Genomic DNA, 22954 nt, shown 5'->3' with positions numbered 1-22954 from the left:
AATGACCATCTACTATGTTGGTGGTTGGTTCATTCTGTTCAAAATACTGATGTGCTTCTGGACCTACCAAATGGCACATCTCCATGATTTGTTTATTTTAGAGATTTTTGTTTTTACCACATTTTCTTTGTTCCCTCGTGAAAATGAAGGTATCTATCATGGCTCTGATTTCAACCACTAATGGTGTTTTACTTCAAAGGGTCTAAAAATGAATTATACTACAGGACCGATGTTTACAGTTGCATATATTGGAAGTAATAGAAATAACCATGAGTGATTCTTTATTAATTCATTTGAGGATGTACTAATAGTCCTAGGAAACTGAGTAATACATTTTGAGAGCGCTCAAATATTCACCTGTCTGATGCTCGTCAAGTAAACCCAAGCACACGGGCTTTTCATTTGATCACTCTCCTACTGACACTTAAGGAAAAAAATTCTCCACTATTCCATCTGACAGATATTTATTCAGAATTCCTCCTTGTCATCTTTGTTACTGGACATTTTTACGTGAAATATTTCTCACCAGAGATAAGGAACTCATTACAGGTACCCACGGGAGTTCTGGGAATCATCAGTGCTCATGATGGCAAAAACAAAACAAAACAACTACTATCCTTGGATTTGAACTTCTTCCTATATCTTGTTTGCAGAGAATATGATTTGCTTTCTCTATACCACTGATATTAAAGCTCCAAATTAAAACAAACCAGAAACCAAAGCTTCTTGAGCTTTATAAGGATTTTTTTAATCTGAATTTCAGTTGCTGGTAATATTCTTCTCTGTTGTGTTACCATTTGATAAATTCACTTTTTTAAAAGAATTACACTCTTTGGAGAAGTACTAGCCACAGGTAGGCAGGATTCTAAGCTACTTAAAAACCTTACTTCAACAATGTTGTAAACTAGGTTGATAGTAAATTAAAACTGAGACACCTACTGAAATATCCATTCCGATGCACATTGCTTTGAACCAGAAAAAAAGAAAAATCACTGAGTAAACATCTCTAGAACATTTTCAGAATTTCATGAAAGTCATAAATTTCAGACAAACATTCTAGGAGATTTATAATGAAATCCACCTGAGAGAGGGGGAAAATAGGTTATCTAAACCTTAGAAGAATTGTAATATTCCCAGGGTTCAAGGTTTTGTTCGATAACAAGTTTCAGTCAGATCCTAAATGAAATAACAAGCTTCCTTTGAGAAAAGTTCTAGTGAATTTCCTCTCCTTAGCACTGAGAGAAAAATGTGGATTTGTGGATTTGTGCAAGCCATAGAGACAGATGCCCAGACTGAATAAACAAATGGCACCATCCATAACCTGTATCTAGTGCTCGCTTAGGCCGCACATTTCTCAACTGAAATATGGAGAAAAGAAGAAGTATGGAGAAATAGAAACAGTGAAGAGTTCATTACATTAGCAAGGTGGGAGGTAAGGTAAATGACAGTCTACACACACACACACACACACACACACACACACACACACACACAAAAACAGAATATTACCTGATTTCTATCTAAAGAACTCTGAGAAAACCTCTACAGGTTTCAGCATTACTCTTGAGCTTCCTCAAGTGATCCAAAAACCTTCAAACTGAGCCATCTGCTTAAGGTGTTATCAAGTGGTTGATAAATGGCAACTCCTTGTCTCCGTGATACCAAAACCATGGAGAGGTTTTCAGTAAACTACAAACTGGGACTTGACTCACTGCCCTTTTTTCTTTGATGCAGAATCATAATGCCAGACAGATATTCAGAGAAACATTACTAAATGCACTAGTTAAAAAAAAAATATTTATTTATTTTAGAAATGAGGAGGAGGGGCAGAGAGAGAGGGAGAGTCTCACGCAGACTTTGAGCTGAGCATGGAGCCCCACACAGATTCCATCTCATGACCCTAGGATCACAACTTGAGCTGAAACCAAGAGTCAGATGCTCAACCGACTGAGCCACCCAGGCGCTCCTCAGTGCACTGCTTTTTAATATATATTTACTGAGTGCTAATTAGTATACCTGCTATAGATATAGTAAATATATGACAAGAAATTCATCAACCCAAAGGAAGAGGAAAATAGCATTTGTGAATCACTTACTGTGTGCCGGGAACTGCACAAGAACCGCAATCAGCCCAAAAATACTCTGAAGTGGATAATATGTGTGTTTTAGACATAAGGACACCTAATCTTAGCCTCTTTAATTTGTAGATAACAGGACTTGCAATCCAAACATTTTTAAACCAAAAGGAATATGGAGATTTATATGGATGAAAATTCTACAACCAGCTCAAGCATAGCTGAAGGTTATGGTCTACCATAACGGAACATAGATCATATTTTTTTTCGTAGTGTGTTGGCTCTGCCTTCTATCTTGATTTCAGGTCTAGGCTTCACATGGTATGAAAGTAAGTGCTCCTAGACCAGTCTACACACAAAAAAAAAAAAAAAAAAAAAAACAAAAAAAGAAACCCAGAACTCTCTTTCCAGAAAGTCCCAGAAAAAAATGTTCATTGTAGCATATAGGTTCTGAATGGATTGCACATCATGTCTAAACTTATAATTGTGGCCAGAGAGAATTTTGGGGCTTGTCTATGCTTCTGTCGGGTGCTCTTTTTCTTTGGTTAGTAAGTAAAGTGACATATGCAAAAGACATGGACCTAAGAAGATGGCAGGGTGAATCCCTAGCAGACAAAGTTTTCCTAAAAAAAAAAAAAAAAAAAAAAAAAAAAAAAAAAAAAATGTGTCTTGGTAAAGTTTAGTTAAAAGATTTTAAAGAATTACACCTCATTGGAGTCTGTAGAGAGATGCAGGGAAGAAATGACAGTGAAGGTGAATAGGTAGGGCTTTCCCCTCCCAACATCCCCATCCACCCCCTTTTAATTAACCTGGGTAGTTTGCATTTATTTCTCTCACAGATAGCTGTAGGTGAGAGACAGTGGGGAATTGGAGGGGTGGGGGCTAAGCTAACAAAGTTATTCCAGTGAATTAAAGATAAACTAATACTTGAAACAAGCAACATTTCTGGATGGGGCACATGTCCCTAACAGACACAATTTTTTTAATGTCCTTTACAAAGTTTAATTTGCTTGAAATCACAGTGTATAGTAAGTGGTAACATGTGAATTTGAATCTATATTCTCACCTTTCCAAAGCGAGTTCTTTCTAAAAATATATATTTAGACCCCCTGTGTGGCTCAGTCAGTTAAGCATCTGACTCTTGATTCGGGCTCAGGTCATGATCTCGGAGTTGCCTTGTGTTGGTGTTCATGCTCAGCCAGGACTCTGAGACTCTCTCTCTCCCTCTCCCTCTGCCCCTCCCCACAATTGTGCAGTCTCTCTCTCTCTCTCTCTCTCTCTAAAAAATAAATAAAAATATAGCTTTCAATTTTTATTAACTGCTATGATACTCATATTGCATCACAGGAAAGACAGACAAAATCTGTATTCAGTTTCCTATTGGAATCTAGAATAGTGTCTGGCATGTGAACTGTTCAGCTGTATGGAATGAATAAGTGAAATAAACTAATAATTGGTTGATACTCTTAAAAAGAAGTAAATTCTGAGTAGAGTCCTGTCATAAATGACAGAGGAATAAGAAAAGTTGCATGAATTAGAGAGCATTTGAGTTTGGCCAGGAGATTGACATAAATTAAGAGGATCTAAATCAGAATCAGAAAGAGTACTTTAGACAAAAATAAATGGTTAAATGGAAACAGGAAAGTTTGGAGCTACTCAGGTTCATATTGGCTGGACCCTAGGGTAGGTGCAGATCACACACTTAGGAAGTAGGTTCAATGTAGTTTGGCCTTAATCTATATCCAGTAGGAAATATTTTAGCTTTTTTTTTTTCTTTCCTGATACAGAACTGTATCACTACAACTAGGAATTCAAAATAGGTGCTCTGTTTAGTGAACTGAAATATGGAGAAAAGAAGAAGTATGGAGAAATAGAAACAGTGAAGAGTTCATTACATTAGCAAGGCGGGAGGTAAGGGAGCTCAGTTTAGGGCTGTGTCATGAGAATGGAGAGGAACAGATTAATAAATAGAGATTATGAAGTTAGACATGAGCAGACAACAAAAAAAATTACTGTCGAGTCTGTAGGGACTGTAGACACTACATCATATTTTTTCTCTATCCCTCCTGAAATCATTTACTTGTGGAAGAGAAAAATCAAACTGATCTAAACAAAATTAAATACTGTGTTAAAGGCCCCAAAGGATCCGAAGAGCAACTTTCCAACCTAGGTCTGTGTGAGTCTCAACAGAAATGAGAAATAACAAAAATCCAGAATGCCAAGGGGAGTTCAATTAAGGAAATTATTATTATTTTTTTAATTTTTTAAAAATTTTTCTTTATTTATGAGAGTCACAGAGAGAGAGAGAGAGAGAGAGAGAGGCAGAGACATAGGCAGAGGGAGAAGCAGGCTCCATGCACCGGGAGCCCGACGTGGGATTCGATCCCGGGTCTCCAGGATCGCGCCCTGGGCCAAAGGCAGGGGCCAAACCGCTGCGCCACCCAGGGATCCCCAATTAGGGAAATTATAACAAATTTTATAAAAGGTGGCTTTGAGATAAGCCCTAAAGGGTTTGTTAGGCAGACAACAAAGAAACAGGACATTCTGCAAATAAATGCAGGTAGTTGAGAAAATATGGTGTAGGTTTGTTGTAAGGAGATGAGTTTTGTTGTAGCAGAGGTCACAGAAAAGTGAGAGAGGAAATGTGTTAAACATATGTGTGAGATAATTTGGAGAGGACATCAGTCATTAGGTTTTATCCTACAAGTGAAAAAAGGACGTGGACACTAAAACGTACTGCTGAGAAACTGAATTTAGGCAGGACTGAGTTTATAGCTATGGTTCCAATACTTACTAGTTAAGTGATTCACCATATGTAGAGTAGGATTAAAAATTTATGTAGCTGCGGGTTCTAAACGAGGCAGTGCATTAAAACTCTGAGTTCATTCTCTGGCATAGGGTAAGCGCTCAATGTTTCCTCATTTCTCTTAACATATTATATAATAACCATAGTAATAAGAACAAAAACTATAACCAAGCAACACAACCAAAGGGTATGTAAATGATACTGTAAACTCAGACTTGACTTTAGACAATCAGGCCCTGCTTCTATGTTAAAATAAAATTATAGGGAATCACTTTAAATGACTATTATACAGAGGACCAGAGGGAAGTTGGAGATTATTCATGAAACGGTTAGACAATATGAATAAGTGGTAGTGTATTTCCTGTATTTCTAATAAATTTCTCACATACCTGGTCTTCTTTTCCTTAACATTTTCATTCCTTTGTTTCCGCTAAAATTCAAATTCTTGATTTACTTCTGTACATAACTCTTAGGAAATCACTATGAGTTTATCACAATGAAAAAGTGACTCTCTTTAGATTATTCACACTAACAACTTTGTGTTTAAATGTAACGTTATTGTGTATATTTCACTTGCGTAAGTACAATAAAGACAAACGTTTCCCTGATGAAATTTGAAATTTTCATAATGACTTCATGAATTGGAAGCTTAAATGTAATGTATCTGCCTTTGGTAAACCCACATATTATGGTTGTCCAAAAGTGTTTTCATGCATTTAAAATTTTTTATGGATGGTAAATGGACCAAGCTGAAATTAGGTAAATGGTAAAAGTATCAAAAAGATGATCCATATATCTTTGATGTTGGCAGGACACAGACTGGATTCAGTAAATGAAAAACGTGATAGATAGGTTCATGTGACTCTCTTTTCATAAGGCCTCTGATAATGATCATAGCCATGAAGTACATCTCTTAATTCACAAAACATAAACTACTAAGTTATCAAAAATATATATCTCAAATGACTGTTGCTAAATAATTTCTAATCCACTTTAATTCTGTATTTTTAAAAAAGTCATTTGCATACAAAAAAAAGTCTTTTTAAATTAGATTTGATTATATCCCCATGCAAATAATAATTTAGATGGAAGTAGGTAGTTGTTTTTGTTTTTTTTTTTTTAGTAGGTAGGGTTTTTTGATGTCAAAATTACCAAACAAATTAAGGAATCAAGAAAGCATGTTTAGTCAACATAAAGAATAATAAAAATATTTCTTAACATCATCCTCCTATATAAACCAATAACCATTTTCAAATTATTTTCATGTATTAATTAAATGAGTGTTGTCAGTTTTTTTTAATAAAAATTCTTCAGATGTCCCAAATATTCTATTATTTTACACTTGTACAGCAGGTTTTTAAACAGAATTTAAACAATGTATACTTTTAATTAAAACCATAAAAATGTTTTCTATCATTCAAAATTGATGAATAATCCTGATTTAAATTATGAGGGAAAAAATCTAGGTTATTTTAGGATTTTCATGGCTTACTTACATAAATCAGTCACTACTTTTATAGCACATGCAAAACCTGATTTCCTTTTGTTTCAAAGAACTAAAAACTATATTTATGCATTTAAATTTCATAAAGCATAAAAATAAGCTTCTACATTATGACAAAAAAATGAATCACTGTAATTTTATACTGTTTCCCTTGAAAACCAGTTGTCAATGTAGAACAAAAATCTATAATTATTCATTATCCCCTCCCCCCCCCCGCCAAATAAGAGGAAAATGGGAAGGTAAGAAAGCAAAAGTTCCCACAGTGTAGAAAAATACAGCTAATCTCAGTCTAAATCAATACAGAGATTTTAACCATAAGCAAGCCAGCTAGCTGTTTTAAAAGTCACTAGGACAATTGTCATTTTTATTTCCTTGAAGCTGTCTATTCCAGTTCATTTTGTGAGGTTTATGTATCCTACAAGGAGCTAGAGTATACTCCAAAGGAGAAAACCCTGGCAGTTTGGAATTTGTTGCCTAACGTTCTTAATCTACTCGTGTGGTTATTTATGTTGAACATTTCCACTCATGACTGATGACAGATGAGACCTAATAGGCAGTTTCTCCATATATCTGCTAATTTGGTCGGTTTTTCTGTTGCAGTACATTTTAAAGGCTCTGTGACATCCTTTCATATACTTCATTTTTGCTTGAACCAAATCTTTAAAACCTGAAATTTTGCTGCAGGATTTCTTTTTCACAAGGAGAAGCAAGAGATAGAACACTGCTACAGAGCAAGTGAAAGTTAGCGCAAATGAACAAAAAGGGATGCGTTTGTGTAAATATATTTCATTGGCTTACAATAACCAATTTCCTTTTCTTAAATGGATTAGCCATAGTGAGGTCATATCTACAGATTCAAAAATAAACTAACATGGCACAGGGGCGGCTGAGTGGCTCAGTCAGTAAAGCACCCAACTCTTGATATCAGCTCAGGTCATGATCTCAGAGTCCTGAGATTGAGACTTGCCTCAGGCTCCACGCTCAAAGTGGAGACTGCTTGGGATTCTCTCTCTCCCTTTGCCCCTCCTCCCACTCACTCACTCTCTCAAATAAATAAATAAATAAATATTTTTTTTAAATGGTACAAAATATTAACTTGTGTGGGTTCACAGTGAATATTTTTTGCAGTCTCAAATCACTGTCAACAGAGAATATCTGTGCTACCAGGTTAACTCATCTAAAGACACCCCTCACTATCACCACTAATTTTCCATTGAAATTAACTGGTTTTTTTTCCAGATGTTTATTTATTTACTTGAGAGAGAGAGACAGAGATAGTGAGAGAGCGAGAGAGAGACAGCATGAGTGGGGAGGAGAGGGAGAAGCAGACTCCTTGCTAAGCAGGGAGCCCCACATGGGACTCAATCCCACGACCTCGGGATCATGACCTGAGCCAAAGGGAGATGCTCAATCAACTGAGCCACCCAGGTGCTCCAAAATTAACTGTTTTTATAATTAAACAAAATTGAGAAGTGATGTATGTGTATATATATACAATTTAGTCACAGTCACAGAAAATTTCAAAAAAGGTTCTATTGACTGTAGTCATTATTAATTTATTCATGATTCTCAAAGATAAAATTGTTTTCAACTGTATTGCTCTATTGAGCCACAGTAGGAATCTTTCATTGAAAAGAGAGTTTTTGTTCTGTTATGATACTTGTATGGAAAGTTTTGGCATTTTAATAAAACATTCTATCAAGAAAAATTAATAAGTTCACAAAATAAGATACTATGGTGAAATATATCACCTTCCTTCAATAGACTAATAATATAACCACTTCAGACAGAAAGAATTAGAGACTGCAATATACATTTTTCTTTTGTATACACATTTTAGGAGAACTAGTTAATGTCTTATATGTTTGATTCAAGTACTATAATCCATTAAATATACGTATGAAATAGGTAATGCAGGGCACATAGTAAGTTCACATAAGAAATCACTTAGGTTCTCAGGATGAGCTCTGCCCCTATCTAGATGTATTGCATCATATCCTAACTTTTGACGTTTTTCTTTATTAACCTTAATTGTTAACTGAGTTTGTTTTTACTACCAAGCAAGGAAAGTAATCTATGCAGTCATATCACTTACTCATAGATGGTAAAATAAATTTGATTTGCCATTTCCAGCAAAACCCAAAATCATACGTGACCAAAGGAAAAAAGAAAAGTACAGGTTTACTAGATATACCCACAGCTGTCTCCTAAGAAGAATCCTGGGTCCTTGCAAATGGACAGCCCTCTGTTTTACTGAACACTTTGATGAGTTAGCATAAGGACCCCTGAGAGAAGCAAGAGCTATTTTTCTTTGCATAATAAAACTCAAGAGGCAGATTTGCAATGTAGAGTGTTTCTAAATTACACATTATTAGTGCTCCATTGATTTCTTCAGTAAAAAATGCTGTAGAATGAATCTATTTAGGGGCTTTATTAAATCCTAGAGCTTGGAGTCTACTAATAACACCTGAATAAGACTTTTCTTTAAAAAAAAAAATAATGAGATCCTCATATTTTAAATACAGTTTGCTCCTTAAATCTACCCTCGTTTTTCCATATAATAAAAAAAGATTACATACCTATATGGGCTACTAATCTAAGTGTACATTCTACCAAAAGAGGTACTGGTCTTCTTGGTCCGTCCGCTTTGGACACTAGGCTCTTTTTTTTTTTTACAGGACTCAGTGCAGAGAGCTGTTAATATAGGGCAGAGACTAAGCAGGGAAGCAAACATTGTTCTCTAACTCAAGAAATAATGAAGATAAGAAACTGAATACACACACATACAGGCACACATGCGCACACATGCATACACGCCCATACGCACACATACCCCACTTGGCTGTAAGAACTCAATGGGGTTTTTTGTGTAAGCATTTTACACTCAATATGTGGGGTATGCTAATATGCTCAAGAAGTTTGAAAGTCAAAAAGCAAATCCAGTAACCATAATGAGAAAGAAAATAGCATTACAGATCCAAATTGAAGGGTATAGTGTGTTTACTTCTTTAAAAATAAGATGAAAAAATTTATCAAGTGTTTATGTAGAAGAAGCCATGCACCCATATAGGAATGCTAGAAGGTTTGCCAACAGTGATTTGTATATACATATGTACTTTGCTTAATGAGCAACTTATGAATGTCTTCTGTTTTTCAAATAGTGTACGAGGCTCTGAGAATGAAAGGATCCCAAGATATTGCAGGTCCTGACAATTAGACTTTCTGTTTGCAAGGAGTGGAGAGGGCAATGAAGAACCTCAGAGATACTGGGGAAAGAGAAGATCATCCTTTCAGAATTCCTGGATGTTTCAGATAATTCACTATGTGTGAAATACAGCCCGAAAGAGCTCCCACTCCTGATTTACTTAAAGTCCTTCTAGTTTGTTTATTTCTTTGTGGGAGGAATTAGCATATAAGGATGAATGGAGTTAAAAAAAAGATAAAAGAACCTCATTGAACTGTGACTTTTCTGAGATCTTTATCTAAGAACCATTTGTGGAAACAATTTTACTTGTTGCTTACCATTCCTGAGATTATATTTTTCCTAAAAAAGGAATTGTACAATTGATATTTTCAATTTCCGACGTGCTAGCGTTTCAGTGTACCCAGACAATTTTACTGCTAAAATTGTATCTCCATACACCTGGCCTGTCCATGAATCAAGTCACAAGTGTAGAGTTGTCTTGATAAATGACCAGCCATATATATAATTTTGCTTTAACAGATTTGATAAAATATGAGGAAGAATGATATACTTACTTTAACTTTCACTTTCAGAGAATGTTTATTTTTCCCTTGGAGAAGCTTCAAGGAAACATAAATCAAACCCAATCCCTTCTTAATCATTTCCTTGCTGTAATTTATAACAGAAAAGGAGTGCTATAGACCTCTCTCCAGACTCCCAGAATGGTGCCCGCTACTTGTTATTTCAGTTTTCTTCATCTCTTACAGTGGAGCCATAACCATTGGCTGTGCAGGAATTATGACCCATTTGCAACAGGATAAGCTCATGGCCCCTTATTCCACATTTGATTGCAACCGTCTTACGTTACACTCTTTCACACTCATGTGACTTTTGAGGGTCCTAAAACTGCCTTTCCAGCCCACCAAGACTGAAGAGTAACACTTGAGGTTCACTTTTCATGGAATTCCTGAATTACCCAATTATTTGACACTCACATCATCTTGGGGTATGTGGTAGGGAAGGGAGGAGTGTTGCAAGGAGACTTTTGGAACATTCTTTGTTTCTTTCTTTCTTGGGTTTGTTTAGTAGGTCAAGTCTGGGGGGAGAAAAATGTTGGAACTGGAATTCCCAGTTTTTATATATGTGTTTGTTGCTTTCAAGGTTTCCATTACATATACTCTATTCATCTTATTAGTTATCATGTAATCATAGATTGAAATAAATACACACACACACACACACACACCTCCCAAGTTCAAATATTTAAGACACTACATAATCAACCAATCAATCCATAAAGAAAAATGCCAATAAGAAAGATATCAAATTCTCCAACTACTACTCCATTTTCTTTTCAAGAAATAGGAACACTTTAAAGGTGGCTTTCTAGAGAAATAAAACCCAAAGAAACGTGGGTTTCGTGTAACGCGAGCTTGGAATTCTAGGCAATAGTATCAAATGGTGGTGTTGGGGGGTATGCGGAGGGTAGACAAGCCTCTGAAGCATCTTGAAAAGCATCGTCGAAGTTACTATCTCCCCTTTCTACTATAGAACTACTCCCAAAGTAGCACATAAATCAGAAATAGTTTCCTTCTTGTATTTACTAAAAGTGTCCTCTGCCAGGTGAACTGGATGGGATTAAACTTGTCTGTAGTTATAGTCAACTGCAGAGAGGACAAGAGATGGAAGACATATGATTTGTAGATATTACAAGGGTCAGACTGTAAATACTTTCTTTTTCTTCACGTGGCACCTATTTTAAATTCTATCAAAGGTATTATTTTAGTCAGTGAAAATTTAAAGAATATCTTAAAGCCCTAAAGAACCCAAATATTAGCTGTGCCCTTTTAATGTAGATGAAAACATCTACCTGTTATCCTCTTTCTTATCTTCCAACTATTTTTATTCATGACAAGTCAAAAGTTCTGAGAAAGCCTTCTGCCAATTCTTGCATTTGTCGTAGCTTGTACTTTCAGGGCTTCTTGGTATTTTGCACTAAGTTTTATCAAGTTCTCTTGCTCTGAGCCACATTGGCCCTTATGGAGTTCTCAATTTCATCACCCCACTACCAAAAATAAATCCTTCTTTGGAAGAATTATTGAAGAATTTTCAAAGGGGGGGGGGTCCCATGGAAATGTTTTATCATTCATTGCTTGAATACCTGCCATCTCATTAGTTTCTCCTCTTATTTTTTCAATTCTCCCCACCCCTGTAGTCTTTACAAGGAAAACTTAAGAGGCAAACATATGCCAACGTGGTAAACCACTGTCAAACCTGTGGTTTTTGTTTCCTATGCTAATTATAGTAACACTTTCACAGTAAGTAAGTCGTAATATTTACACATAGTGCAACCAGAAATTGACATTTAAATTCTTTTCTCTTCAGAATGGTACCAAAAATGAAACAATCAATTATGTAAATGCCCATTCTTTATGACATTTAGTTGCTTTGAAGATAATACAACCATTGTAATATATTTTTTCTGAAAAAAATTGCTTTGAAATTACTTTTTAATCTCTAACTTATTAAAAAAACTGATACAAAAATCACTAAATCCCCCATGAATTAGCCATATCATAAAAAACTTAAGAATAGTAGAACTATAATATCATTCAAATATATCTATTTGCATATGATGATATTATAATAACTTAGCTCTTTGGATACACGTTATGAGGACAATATTGAAACATTTTGCTTTATATTTGTAGAGCACTTTTGCTTAAAAAAGAAAATGAATTATTATTTCAATTTTTATAGCATTAATTAGACAGAATTGATTCTTCTGAGAATTATGCATGCACTTTCATTTTCAATCTTTCAATTTTTCCTTTCAGGATATATTTGTATATATAAGAAGATAGAAATCCAAACTGAAGTTCCTCATATAAGAAATTTATATTTCCCATGTCATTATAAAACGTATTCGTTTTGCACAGCATAATCTCTTCAACTTTAGAACTATGATTTATGATTAATTCCTTGCTAGAGTTTAAGATTTTTAAAGAAAATTCTCTATTTTAACCGCAAGCTTGAAAAATGAGTGTCTAGTTAATGTACATTGTCAGTTAACTGAAATGTGCAATGAATTACTAATATGAAAAGCACATCATTTATTAAATATTCAATGGAACTATTTTTATGAAAATTAACAGAATATACAATTTTTTTATTCATACTTAAAAACAAAAAATGTATAATGATAGACTGATTTAAATCAATGTCTCAATAAGCATCAGAATATCATCTGTGTTACTAATTAAGTATCAAGTAGTTTAAGTTTTCCCTACCATTTAGGGGAGTGGATATTAACCAAATCAGATTCAAATATTAAAAATATGTATGTTAGAATTTTAATAATATTTTAGAAACAAACTTTTAGTCAGTAAGTATTTAGTCAATACCATTCAGAAGCTGAGTAGATAGTTGGCACTTGGGGAGACAGGATTATAATACATCTCCTCTATCTTCCAGAAAGTTTAATTTCATTAAGCTAAACTGAATTCACATATGGGGCTCACATCTGCATATCTTTTTTTTCTTTTTAATATTGTTGGCCTTCTTTTTTTTTTTTTAGGATTTTATTTATTTATTCATGAGAGACACAGAGAGAAGGCAGAGACACAGGCAGAGGGAGAAGCAGGCTCCCTGTGAGGAGCCTGATGTGGGACCCAATCCCAGGACCCAGGGATCACGCCCTGAGCTGAAGAAGACGCTCAACCACTGAGCCACCCAGGTGCCCTCACATACTTAGATCTTAAAGAATGGCTGGCTGCATGCTGGTCTAGAGTTCTCTATTATCTCCTGGGTAAGCACTCATATTCAAGAGAGTGTAATCCAGGAACACAAGCTGGGTCCACTAACCAGAACTCAATAGTTTAAAGACCATTTTGATTTAGATCAGAGGTAGTACGGCATCGATGTACCTGTTTTATCCCTAGCTTATGGCTCAGGTACTCTTTTGATTTCTATGGAGAAGGCAGGAATGCATAAAATCAAAGGGGCTTTTTCACTAATAAAGTCAGAGGATAAAATAGGAATAACTGGATGTTGTGCTCCCTTTGACAACACATTTTCTAAAAAAATAGGAATAATTGTGTATGGTCTAGGCTGTGTCTCTCAAGGAATGGGAAGGAATTCAGCTAAGGAACCGAATGAGTGGATGGAATCAGGCCTTCCTCCTCTGATATTTTTTAAATGGAAATGAGTTTTCTGAAATTAAAAGTCCTCAGGCCATTCAAAATGGATAAAGAAGATGTGATACATATGTACACACACACACACACACAGGGGAATATTACTCAGCCATAATAACAAATGAAGTCTTTTATGACAACACAAAAGGACCTAGAAGACATTATGTTAAGTGACATAAGTCAGACAAGGACAAATATCAAATAATTTCACTTATACGTGAAATCTAAAAAGCAAAACAAATGAATAAACAAACAGAATCATAAATACAAGGAACAAACAGGTGGTTGATAAGGAGGGAACAGGGAGGGGATGGATGAAATAGGTGAAGGGGATTAAGAAGTACCGACAGGGAATATTGTCAATAATATGGTGATATTTATGTATGGTGACAGATGGTAACGGGACTTACCGTAGTGAGCACTGTGCAACGCAGAGGATTCTCAAATCACTATGTTGTACATTTGAAATTAACATAGCATAATACTTAATATTAATATGTCAAGTATATTTCAATTAAAAGGAGGGAACATAAATTGGGACCCAGGGACTTTTAAAGTGCTGAGAATTTTAAGTCGTCTTAAAAAGTGAACAAGTTCCTACATTCTGCGAAGATCATTTTTTTAAACAAGTTTATTTTTAATAGGGATTGGTAAAATAGTTTTTGGTTCCCTTAAATTCCTCAGCCTTGATTTACTTTACAGACTAGAATAAACAAGCCTGAGAATTACAGACACTGAAGAAGGAAAAAAAAATGTAGAAAAACAATGAGAAGAAGCCAAGCAGGGAAAAATAGAGACTTGTAGCAAAATTTTAACTGTTCATAGGAGAGCCCCTGCACCAGTGTAGGTTATGAGGAGTATGGCCAATGATTATAGGCAACTTGGGCAACTTAATATTTATTTTTATCTTTTTTAAAGATTTTATTTATGTACTTAACACTGAAAGAGGGAGAGCACAGGCAGGAGGAGAGGGAGAAGCCGACTCCCCGCTGAGCATGGAGCTCAATGAGATGCGGGCTCCATCCCAGGACCCTGGGATCATGACCCGAGCCGAAGGCAGATGCTGCACCAACTGAGCCACCCAGGAACTCTGCAACTTAATATTTAAACATGATTGTTGATTATGACAAATGATGTTGCTGGGACATTCAGGCTCAGATCTGTGACAGGAGATGTAAGGGCTTATTACTTCTATTTACTGCTTCTACATAATTTATATGCTCTTAATGCAGTACTTGTGGCATCTCTGATACTGTGTTAGATGCTGGGAAATTCAGTACATAAGAAATACAGTTCCCTTAATGCTGTGTAATTCCCTCAATCCTATACATAGTCCAGTTTAGGAAATAGTGTAGCACTTTCTTCTTTATTTCCATTCCTGTGAGAAACATGAATTAAGAGCCTACCAGTTTTTAGGCACTTAGGATATAAAATCCTGACACTTGTCCAGGAGCTTTTCAGACACTGGAGATATAAATTATTTGAAATGAGGGTGTAGCAATCTGAGCGAAAAGTAGATTAATGTGATGAGGGGTCAGAGGAAGGAAACTCATATTAATTAAACACATATTATGTGTCAGACCTTCTGCTTGGCCTGGAAAGATATACCAAGCACAGCAGTCAGGAAATAGTCTCAAAGTCTGAAAAACACAGTTACAAAAAGATCAATCTCTGCAACACATATTTAAACACGTGTCAAACTTGGTTCGAAAAATGTGTTACATGAAATCGGTAGGAGAAAAGATCGTATCCCTCCCTCCGATTTTCCTGATGTAGAAAAAAATCCCCATTATGTTAAAAATAGTTTATATTTAATGTTCTGATTTTGGAAACGCATACTAATTTTTACTCTCACTCTTCACTTAGTAATAGGAATAATTACTTTGAAGTGCAGTAGAAAATTTGACCACCATTCACATTCATGAAAATGGGACTCTACATGCAAGCTATGCAAGTAGGCGTGCTATAATTTAATTTGGTATGTTTTATAAGTATGGCAAAATAACCCTGCATTTCATTATCCATCCCTAAAAGGAAAAAAAAGATGTTTTAAAATATCCTCAAGCAATCCTTTCAATGTTTTTCACAATGTATACACATAACTAAGATTTTGCCTAATATGTGTTCACATAATTCGGATGTTCTTCTAATTATTAGCTCCAACTCCAGTTATGTCTTATTATTTATTTATTTATTTATTTATTTATTTATTATTTATTTATTTATTTAACAGAGAGAGAGAGAGAGAGAGAGAGAGAGAGAGAGAGAGAAAGCATATAGAGGGAGAAACAGGTTCCCACCAAGCAGGGAGCCTGATGCAGGACTCAACCCCAGGACCCCGGGATCATGACCTGAATCAACGGCAGACATTCAACCAACTGAGCCACCCAGGGGCCCCTAGAGTAACCATTTAGACCCCAGAGAGATGCTAAGTTCTGACTGTATGTATAGCAATCCTGTAATTGTGTGATGTAATCTTGTATATCAATTATAAATACAAACTCAGAATTACACAAAGCACTCACTGCATTTTAACAAAGTTAAACTCTTGACGTGGTAGCCATGTCACCACAATGATATAATTTACTGGTTGCAAGGGTAAAGAATAGCCCAAACTATATACTATTAGCCCTATTAGTATTAGGGACACAGGAAATCTGCTATAAATAATTCCATTACTAGAGCATTTGAGCAAAAAGGCAAAGTTGATAATAGTATATTAAATAGAGTAACACGTAATAGGCAAATGGGGCAAATCAAGTATCACATAGTAAATTATTGATTAGTAATAATTTATCAATAACTTGAAAATGACAAAGGAATTAATTATAACACTCATTGCCAATTAAATGAAGTTGGATCCTTACCGAGTAAGTATAGAAACATCTATTTTTTAGATACCATCTCAAGTGGTGCCATTTTTCATTCATATGGTGATTTCTTCTGGGTCTGAACTATTACAGCACTTATAGTCAGATGTAAAAATTATTACTTTGATATAAATACTTTAATAATATGCTGCATTTTCAATAATTCTACTTATTTTCCATAAAGTATGGAATAATTGTAACAGGTCATTATGGTTTTAATCACTTTATTGCTGAGCACATAATAGACATTCTGAAAGTAATGGCCAATTGCTTGAAAAATATACTAACCTCTTTGAAAACATACTTGGCTATGCAAATAACAGTCTACATGTAGTGTCTGACTATGAGCCACATTTCCAATTTGTCAATCCCCCTTTTTTATTTCTGGAGGTTAAATTGCACAGTCTCTCGGAATTCTTACAACTCCAACTCTTAGATAATTTCCAATTTTATACAAGAGAAACAATATACACGTGGATCAAATAATGACTCATATAACATATCTGGAGCAACTCCCCTTCGTAATTCACTTGAGAAACAGAACAAAAATATTAGTTTGGTTCAAATTCACTAATGTTGTTAGCAGTACTTTAAAAGTTTTTCAGCAAATTATCAAAATATATAATACTTGAAATTGTGATATATCCAGTCTCCCTCTTTCAGGCATTTAAAGCACTTTGATGGAACTTCGGAGTGATGTCATTAGAAGAAATTACCTCTTTACCTCTTCTAAATACATACAAGGATAGAACACATCAATGTGTTTCCTCAAAGTGTAGGCCTCAAACATTTCACTTCAACTTGCTATGTGCCTCCTAATACAGTTTTATATTAATTTCTATATGGGCAAAAATAGTAGAAGAATGTCATTATAATATATTGAATGGATTTATTTATTTATTTATTATTTATTTATTATTTTTTATTTATTAATGGATTTCTGAGAGTGCTTCTTTTATCACACCGAGTTCGAATGTCAGCATTTTGCAAAAGCCTAATAGGAAGACTCTAATAACAATTTGCAAAAATATTAACTATAAAATTGATTTAAAAATGCGACTGATCTTTTAAAATTCACTTTTACGAGGCCTAAAAAGAAATACATGGCAAGAAATTCATCACTAATGTTGATAAAAGTTCATCAAGCAGATGAGACAAGGTAAATCATGTGCAATTATGTGTGTATTTATTGTGGAATAAAGATGTATTTTATTTTTATGATTTTTTTATCCTTGCTGTCAAAATTAAAGAGAAATCTAAAAGTTGATCACTCATTTAGCACTTACCTTATGTGGGTGATGATGAGTGTCGTAGTAGGAATAAAAAAATCATCCACTCGGTCAAACTGCTTTCCCACTGGCTGGGTGTGAATGGTGTGGTGTGGCACATTCCCGCTGGCCAGGGTTATCACCTAAATGGAGCAGACCGCGGTTAGACCTCGGCAGTGCATTCCCTTAATAGTATCAGCATTAATATGATTTAGAGATGAAACAAATCAGAAGCAGTTTCCTAGACTCTTTATTACCATCCTCAAAATTAGTGTATCATTAAGCAAATTGGAATTTTGTAATTGTTTGCTTATTTCCAACACAGAAATTTGTTTTTATAAAGAAAGAAAAAGATTTGTCTTGAATAATTTCTGCTTAAATTATAAAATAAATAGAAACAAGCTTTTGTATTATAAAAGTATTGACTTTGCTATAATGAGAAAAACACAAGCAAGAATACATAGGGTGTAAATGAGATTTTTAGCTTGCCCATCTTTCTTTTTTCTTTCTTTCTTTCTTTCTTTCTTTCTTTCTTTCTTTCTTTCTTTCTTTCTTTCTTTTCTTTCTTTCTTTCTTTCTTTCTTTTTTTCTTTTTTTTCTTCCTTTCTTCCTTTCTTTTGCTTTGTTGAGGTGTAACTGATAAACAAAAAACTTCTCCTAATATAGAACAGGGCTGGAAACAAACCAAAGACTCCAAAACAAATCATATGAAATATATTAGCTCTTAGTAACTTCAGAATTTTACCCTCCCTTAATTGAAATTAATATTTCCAATATTTGAAAATAAAAAAAAATGGAGAAGAGAGAGAGAGAATGAGAAGAGTAGAGGGGCAGAGGAAGGAGAAGAGAGTCTTAGCAAGCTCCCTGCTGAGGAAGGAGCCCCAGGCAGGGCTCAGTCTCAGGACTCTGAGATCATGACCTGAGCCAAAATCAAGAGTTGGATGCTTAACTAAGTGAGCCACTCAGGTGCCCCAGTTTTAAGTAACTTTAATCAAAGACATTTCCTCTTCTTATTCATCATTAATTGGTTTTTAAAACTTTTATGGTCCATTAAAGGAAGGTCACTACCTTTAAACTCTTTTATTCTTTGTATCCCATTATGCACCAAATTCTCACAGTTCTTCAGATTTTTCACACCTCCTCATTTTTTTCCCCTATTGTTCCTGCTGGACAACCATTGTTCTGCTAGCCTTTTAAAGAACTTTCTGCCTTTATTTCTCCCCTTTTAAATCCTTTCTACATATGGCCACCAAATTAAACTTCCGAAACTATTGACTGACTGTTAAGTTAAATAGACTTTCCTCCCTCAAAATGGAGCCTTTTCCTTTGGTTTTTATGACAGAAGTAAGTAGCACTTTGATCCTTGTTTTGTTTTGTTTCTGAGGGGCTATGTTTCTTCATTCATATGGGTATACTTTCATTGAGTTCCACTGGAAATTGCTTTCCCAGTGAAAATCGATTATTATAACTAGAAAGGCTTAGTTATGTTGTGGTTAAAAAATAAGACAAAATAGAAAAAAAAATATAAACATCTTAGAGTCTTGGGAAATAAAGATTTCACTTCCTACCTATTACTTTTCCAGCGGTTTTTCGTGGGGTATGTACTGTTTCACTTAGTATCCCATTCTGAATGGGCAACCAACGAACTACTTGAATGTTTTCATTTACAACAGACTATATTTGCCAGAACTAATCATATGATTCCACCTAACCAAAAGGAGCCTATCATGTGTCCAGAGGAAGAAGGAATCAAAGTCTTTGATAAAAGCTTTAAAGATACTTCACCTATTTTATTAGTGAATGTCAGTGAGGAAGTTTTTAATGGATTTTAGCCATTCATAATAATGTCTACAAAATTTAAATAAAGATTAACTCAAGTAATGGGAAAGAAACTCTTCAAATTTTCTTCCCTTTAGTTTGGATAGAGGTGCATAACTCTGAAATGCATGTACATAGTATTTGAAATTAATAATAATACTTAGACTGATGGCAGCAATAATAATATTTACTGAAAGCTTGTTAATGCCAGTCAGTGTATGTTCTCAGTAGTTTACAGGCATCACATAATTTAATATATTCAAGGAACACCATAATGTATCTCAATCTTACTGATGCAAAACTATTTTATGCCAATGAAGGTATATTAGGTGAGCATCTCATTCGTGTTTGACATAGTCTTAGGATATAAAAAATGCAATGCCCACTTCTCTAGCTCCTCTCAGTCTGGACTTTGTTCACTGACAGTTCTAGATTCTTCTCACTGCTGCAATTGAACAGGAAGTGGTGGGTTGCCAGATTCAGGACTGAGCCTACCAGCTGCAAAGACACACAGATTGATCTATGATGCACCCTAATCAGTAGGCTCAATCTTATGACAATCCTTGGTTCATTCCTAATGGCATCCTGCTGCTGGTGTCTCCATGTGTGATGCCTTCCTTCCACAAGCCCACAGCTGCCACTCCCACTGTCACCCCATCTGGCTGGGGCCTACTTCCTGGCCAATACCAAGATGTAAAGACTTTATTCCAAGTTGTTTCCTGAAGGCATTTCTTCTCTAATTTTTGTGCATTTGAAAAGACATTACACATGGATTATAAAGCTGTGCAGATGACAGACTCACAGCTTTTAAAACAGCATTTCTTATTTTCATAAAGCATAGATGCCTTTTAAAAAGAAAGAAAAATAACTAGGATAAATATTTGAGAATTCATCTGAGAACACTAATTGGAAAATCACTGTCTTGTATATCTAACATTATAATGGTTTATGGGTTTTATTAATTAATTATAAATATCACAGAAAATAATATATTTTGCTTCCATAACAGGCAAAGGTGTATAGACTTCTAGTCACAATGAAAACACAGAGTAGAAGTACACATAGGACTTTCAGATCCTTGAAAAAATGATTTTGCACCTTCAAGGTTTTAGTGACCACTATTATAAGATACACAGCATTAGGGCAAAAAGTGACTGCCTAACTAACCATCACAACCTAGCACAATGTCTCTAGTTCTAGTCTAATCTTTCAACATGGCACAGGGACACTATAGCAAAACTGGGACCTTGCTCGGGTTTTTGGTTTGGTGAACTTGATTTCTCCAAATGAAAGTCTACTCCTCTTTTAAAACAAATCTAAGGGACACCTGGGTGGCTCAACGGTTGAGTGTCTGCCTTTGATTCAGGGCGTGATCCCGGGGTCCCAGGATCAAGTTCTGCATCAGCTCCCTGCATGGAGCCTTCTCCCTCCGCTTATGTCTCTGTGTCTCTCAATGTGTGTCTCTCATGAATAAATAAATGAAATCTTTTAATAAATAAGTAAGTAAAACAAATATTAAATCCCATTTCCTTTGCCAATGTTTCTTGATAATCTTGTTGGAAGACAATTATCCATGAATATTTCGACTTTTAAGTTAAGTCAGGTCTTTCTGAGCAAAAGGCACCAGTAAAGTTGGTGAAAGGATGATGGTGTCCCCAAAATGCCTTGGAAGCTAAGGGTGGCATATTGCTCCTGAGAGAGGTAGAGACTTAACTCCTTTGAGCCTTACTGACATTCCAGGGTGCCAACCTGATAAAATTTGTGTTCCAGAGTAATCATAATCCCTATCTGTCATGGGAGAGAATGGACCCATGTGTCAACAGCCTAAAAAAAAGCCTTTGAGACATATAATTCCAGGGTCCTTCTCCTGTTAGTACCACTATGCTGTATATACAGGGTAAGATTAGTCTCCCACCACGTCACCCTATGAGGAAGGATGGGGGATGCAGTGTGAATGCTAGCATGCTCCTGGAAGAAGAAATGTCTGTTCTCTGATCCAGAGACCCTGTATTTCCTGTCAGCCTGTCTATCTAACTATCCATGTATCTATCTTACTTAATCTGTCACATATATCTATGTATGAACATGTGTATAAATGTTACTTTATGCAAATAAATCTTCATGTACTATTTCAAGAGTACTTCTCAATTCTTACATTTATTTTACAATTTTCAGGTAAAATAGGTGAGACCTACCTTTCCCTCCACCCAACAAATATTTAAGATTCATTAAATCTTACAAGTATATATATTTTTTGGACATTCAGAGTAAAAGAAGCCATTTATAAATGGCTGAATAACATGTGAGAAGTTACTTAACTCCTTTTCAAAGCCTTTTTCTGCCCTTTCTGTATGATATCAAAGGAGTTTGCCTAAAATGCTTTATGGAGGGATTGCAACACTGAGAGAGCTATTAATTTATCAAAGGAGCAAGTACCAAAGTGGACGGGAAGGATTCAGTTCCAAAGAACATGATACACTGAAAATTCATACAACTTTAAAAGAAAATAAATATATTTTTTTACTTTTATAAGCTGTTTTTATTTTACTTTAAGGGTAATAGAGTTAAAAATAATTCATAAGAGTGAATTTTTAAAATCATATATATTGACCTGTTTTATCTGGTCAAGATTTAAGTGCAAAATATCAAATAACCGGACAATATTGTCATTTTGTGATAGATCAGTCAAACAATTGTCCACAATGAAGACTGTAGTGTTTCCATTAGAAGACAGGCTCTGCTACTTCGTCCTCCTAAATCTAAGAAGGCAGTGTGACTCACCTCGGTGCAAGCGACTCTATGAGAATTCGAGGGCCTAGATATTAATCAGCTTTGCAACTTCCACTGTCTTATAACCTGGAACCACCATGCTGCGGATGCCAGTCTAAAGGATGAGTAGGCACACGCAGGAGACCCAAGCCACCCAGCTACTCACCACTCTCACATGACAGACGTGGGGGATAAGGCCCTTTTGAGCCACCCAGCTCTGTAATCACAGGAGTGCAGCCATCTGAGGGTTCCCTACCCATGCCTACAAACTCCACAGATTATAGAACCACTGAACTATGGGTAATAGGCCATTCTTTAATTCTGTTTAACACATTAAATTTGGGGGTTGATTTGATTTGCCACAATAGATAACCAAAATATTACTATATATGTTAGATATTTCAAATGACACATGTTTCTAATGAAAAATAAAATGCCCTGTCATTCTGATAGTTCCTTTAAAA

The 22954-nt window shown here is 35.2% G+C and overlaps 1 protein-coding gene across 3 annotated transcripts in view; it reads right to left on the bottom strand.

Annotated features, from left to right (window-relative positions):
* Nucleotides 1-22954, bottom strand: part of FSTL5 (follistatin like 5) — a 635479-nt gene that overhangs the window by 35499 nt on the left and 577026 nt on the right. For all 3 annotated transcript variants that reach the window (XM_055336519.1, XM_055336520.1, XM_055336521.1), the window contains one exon: nucleotides 17922-18046. In XM_055336519.1, coding sequence (XP_055192494.1) covers nucleotides 17922-18046 — 125 coding nt within the window. The remainder of the gene's footprint in view (nucleotides 1-17921; nucleotides 18047-22954) is intronic.

This window comes from Nyctereutes procyonoides, unplaced genomic scaffold, assembly GCF_905146905.1.
Source record: "Nyctereutes procyonoides isolate TBG_1078 unplaced genomic scaffold, NYPRO_anot_genome, whole genome shotgun sequence".
NCBI classification, from domain to species: domain Eukaryota; kingdom Metazoa; phylum Chordata; class Mammalia; order Carnivora; family Canidae; genus Nyctereutes; species Nyctereutes procyonoides.
The sequence above is the reverse complement of the archived record's forward strand: the minus strand, read 5'-3'. Positions and strand labels throughout refer to the sequence as shown.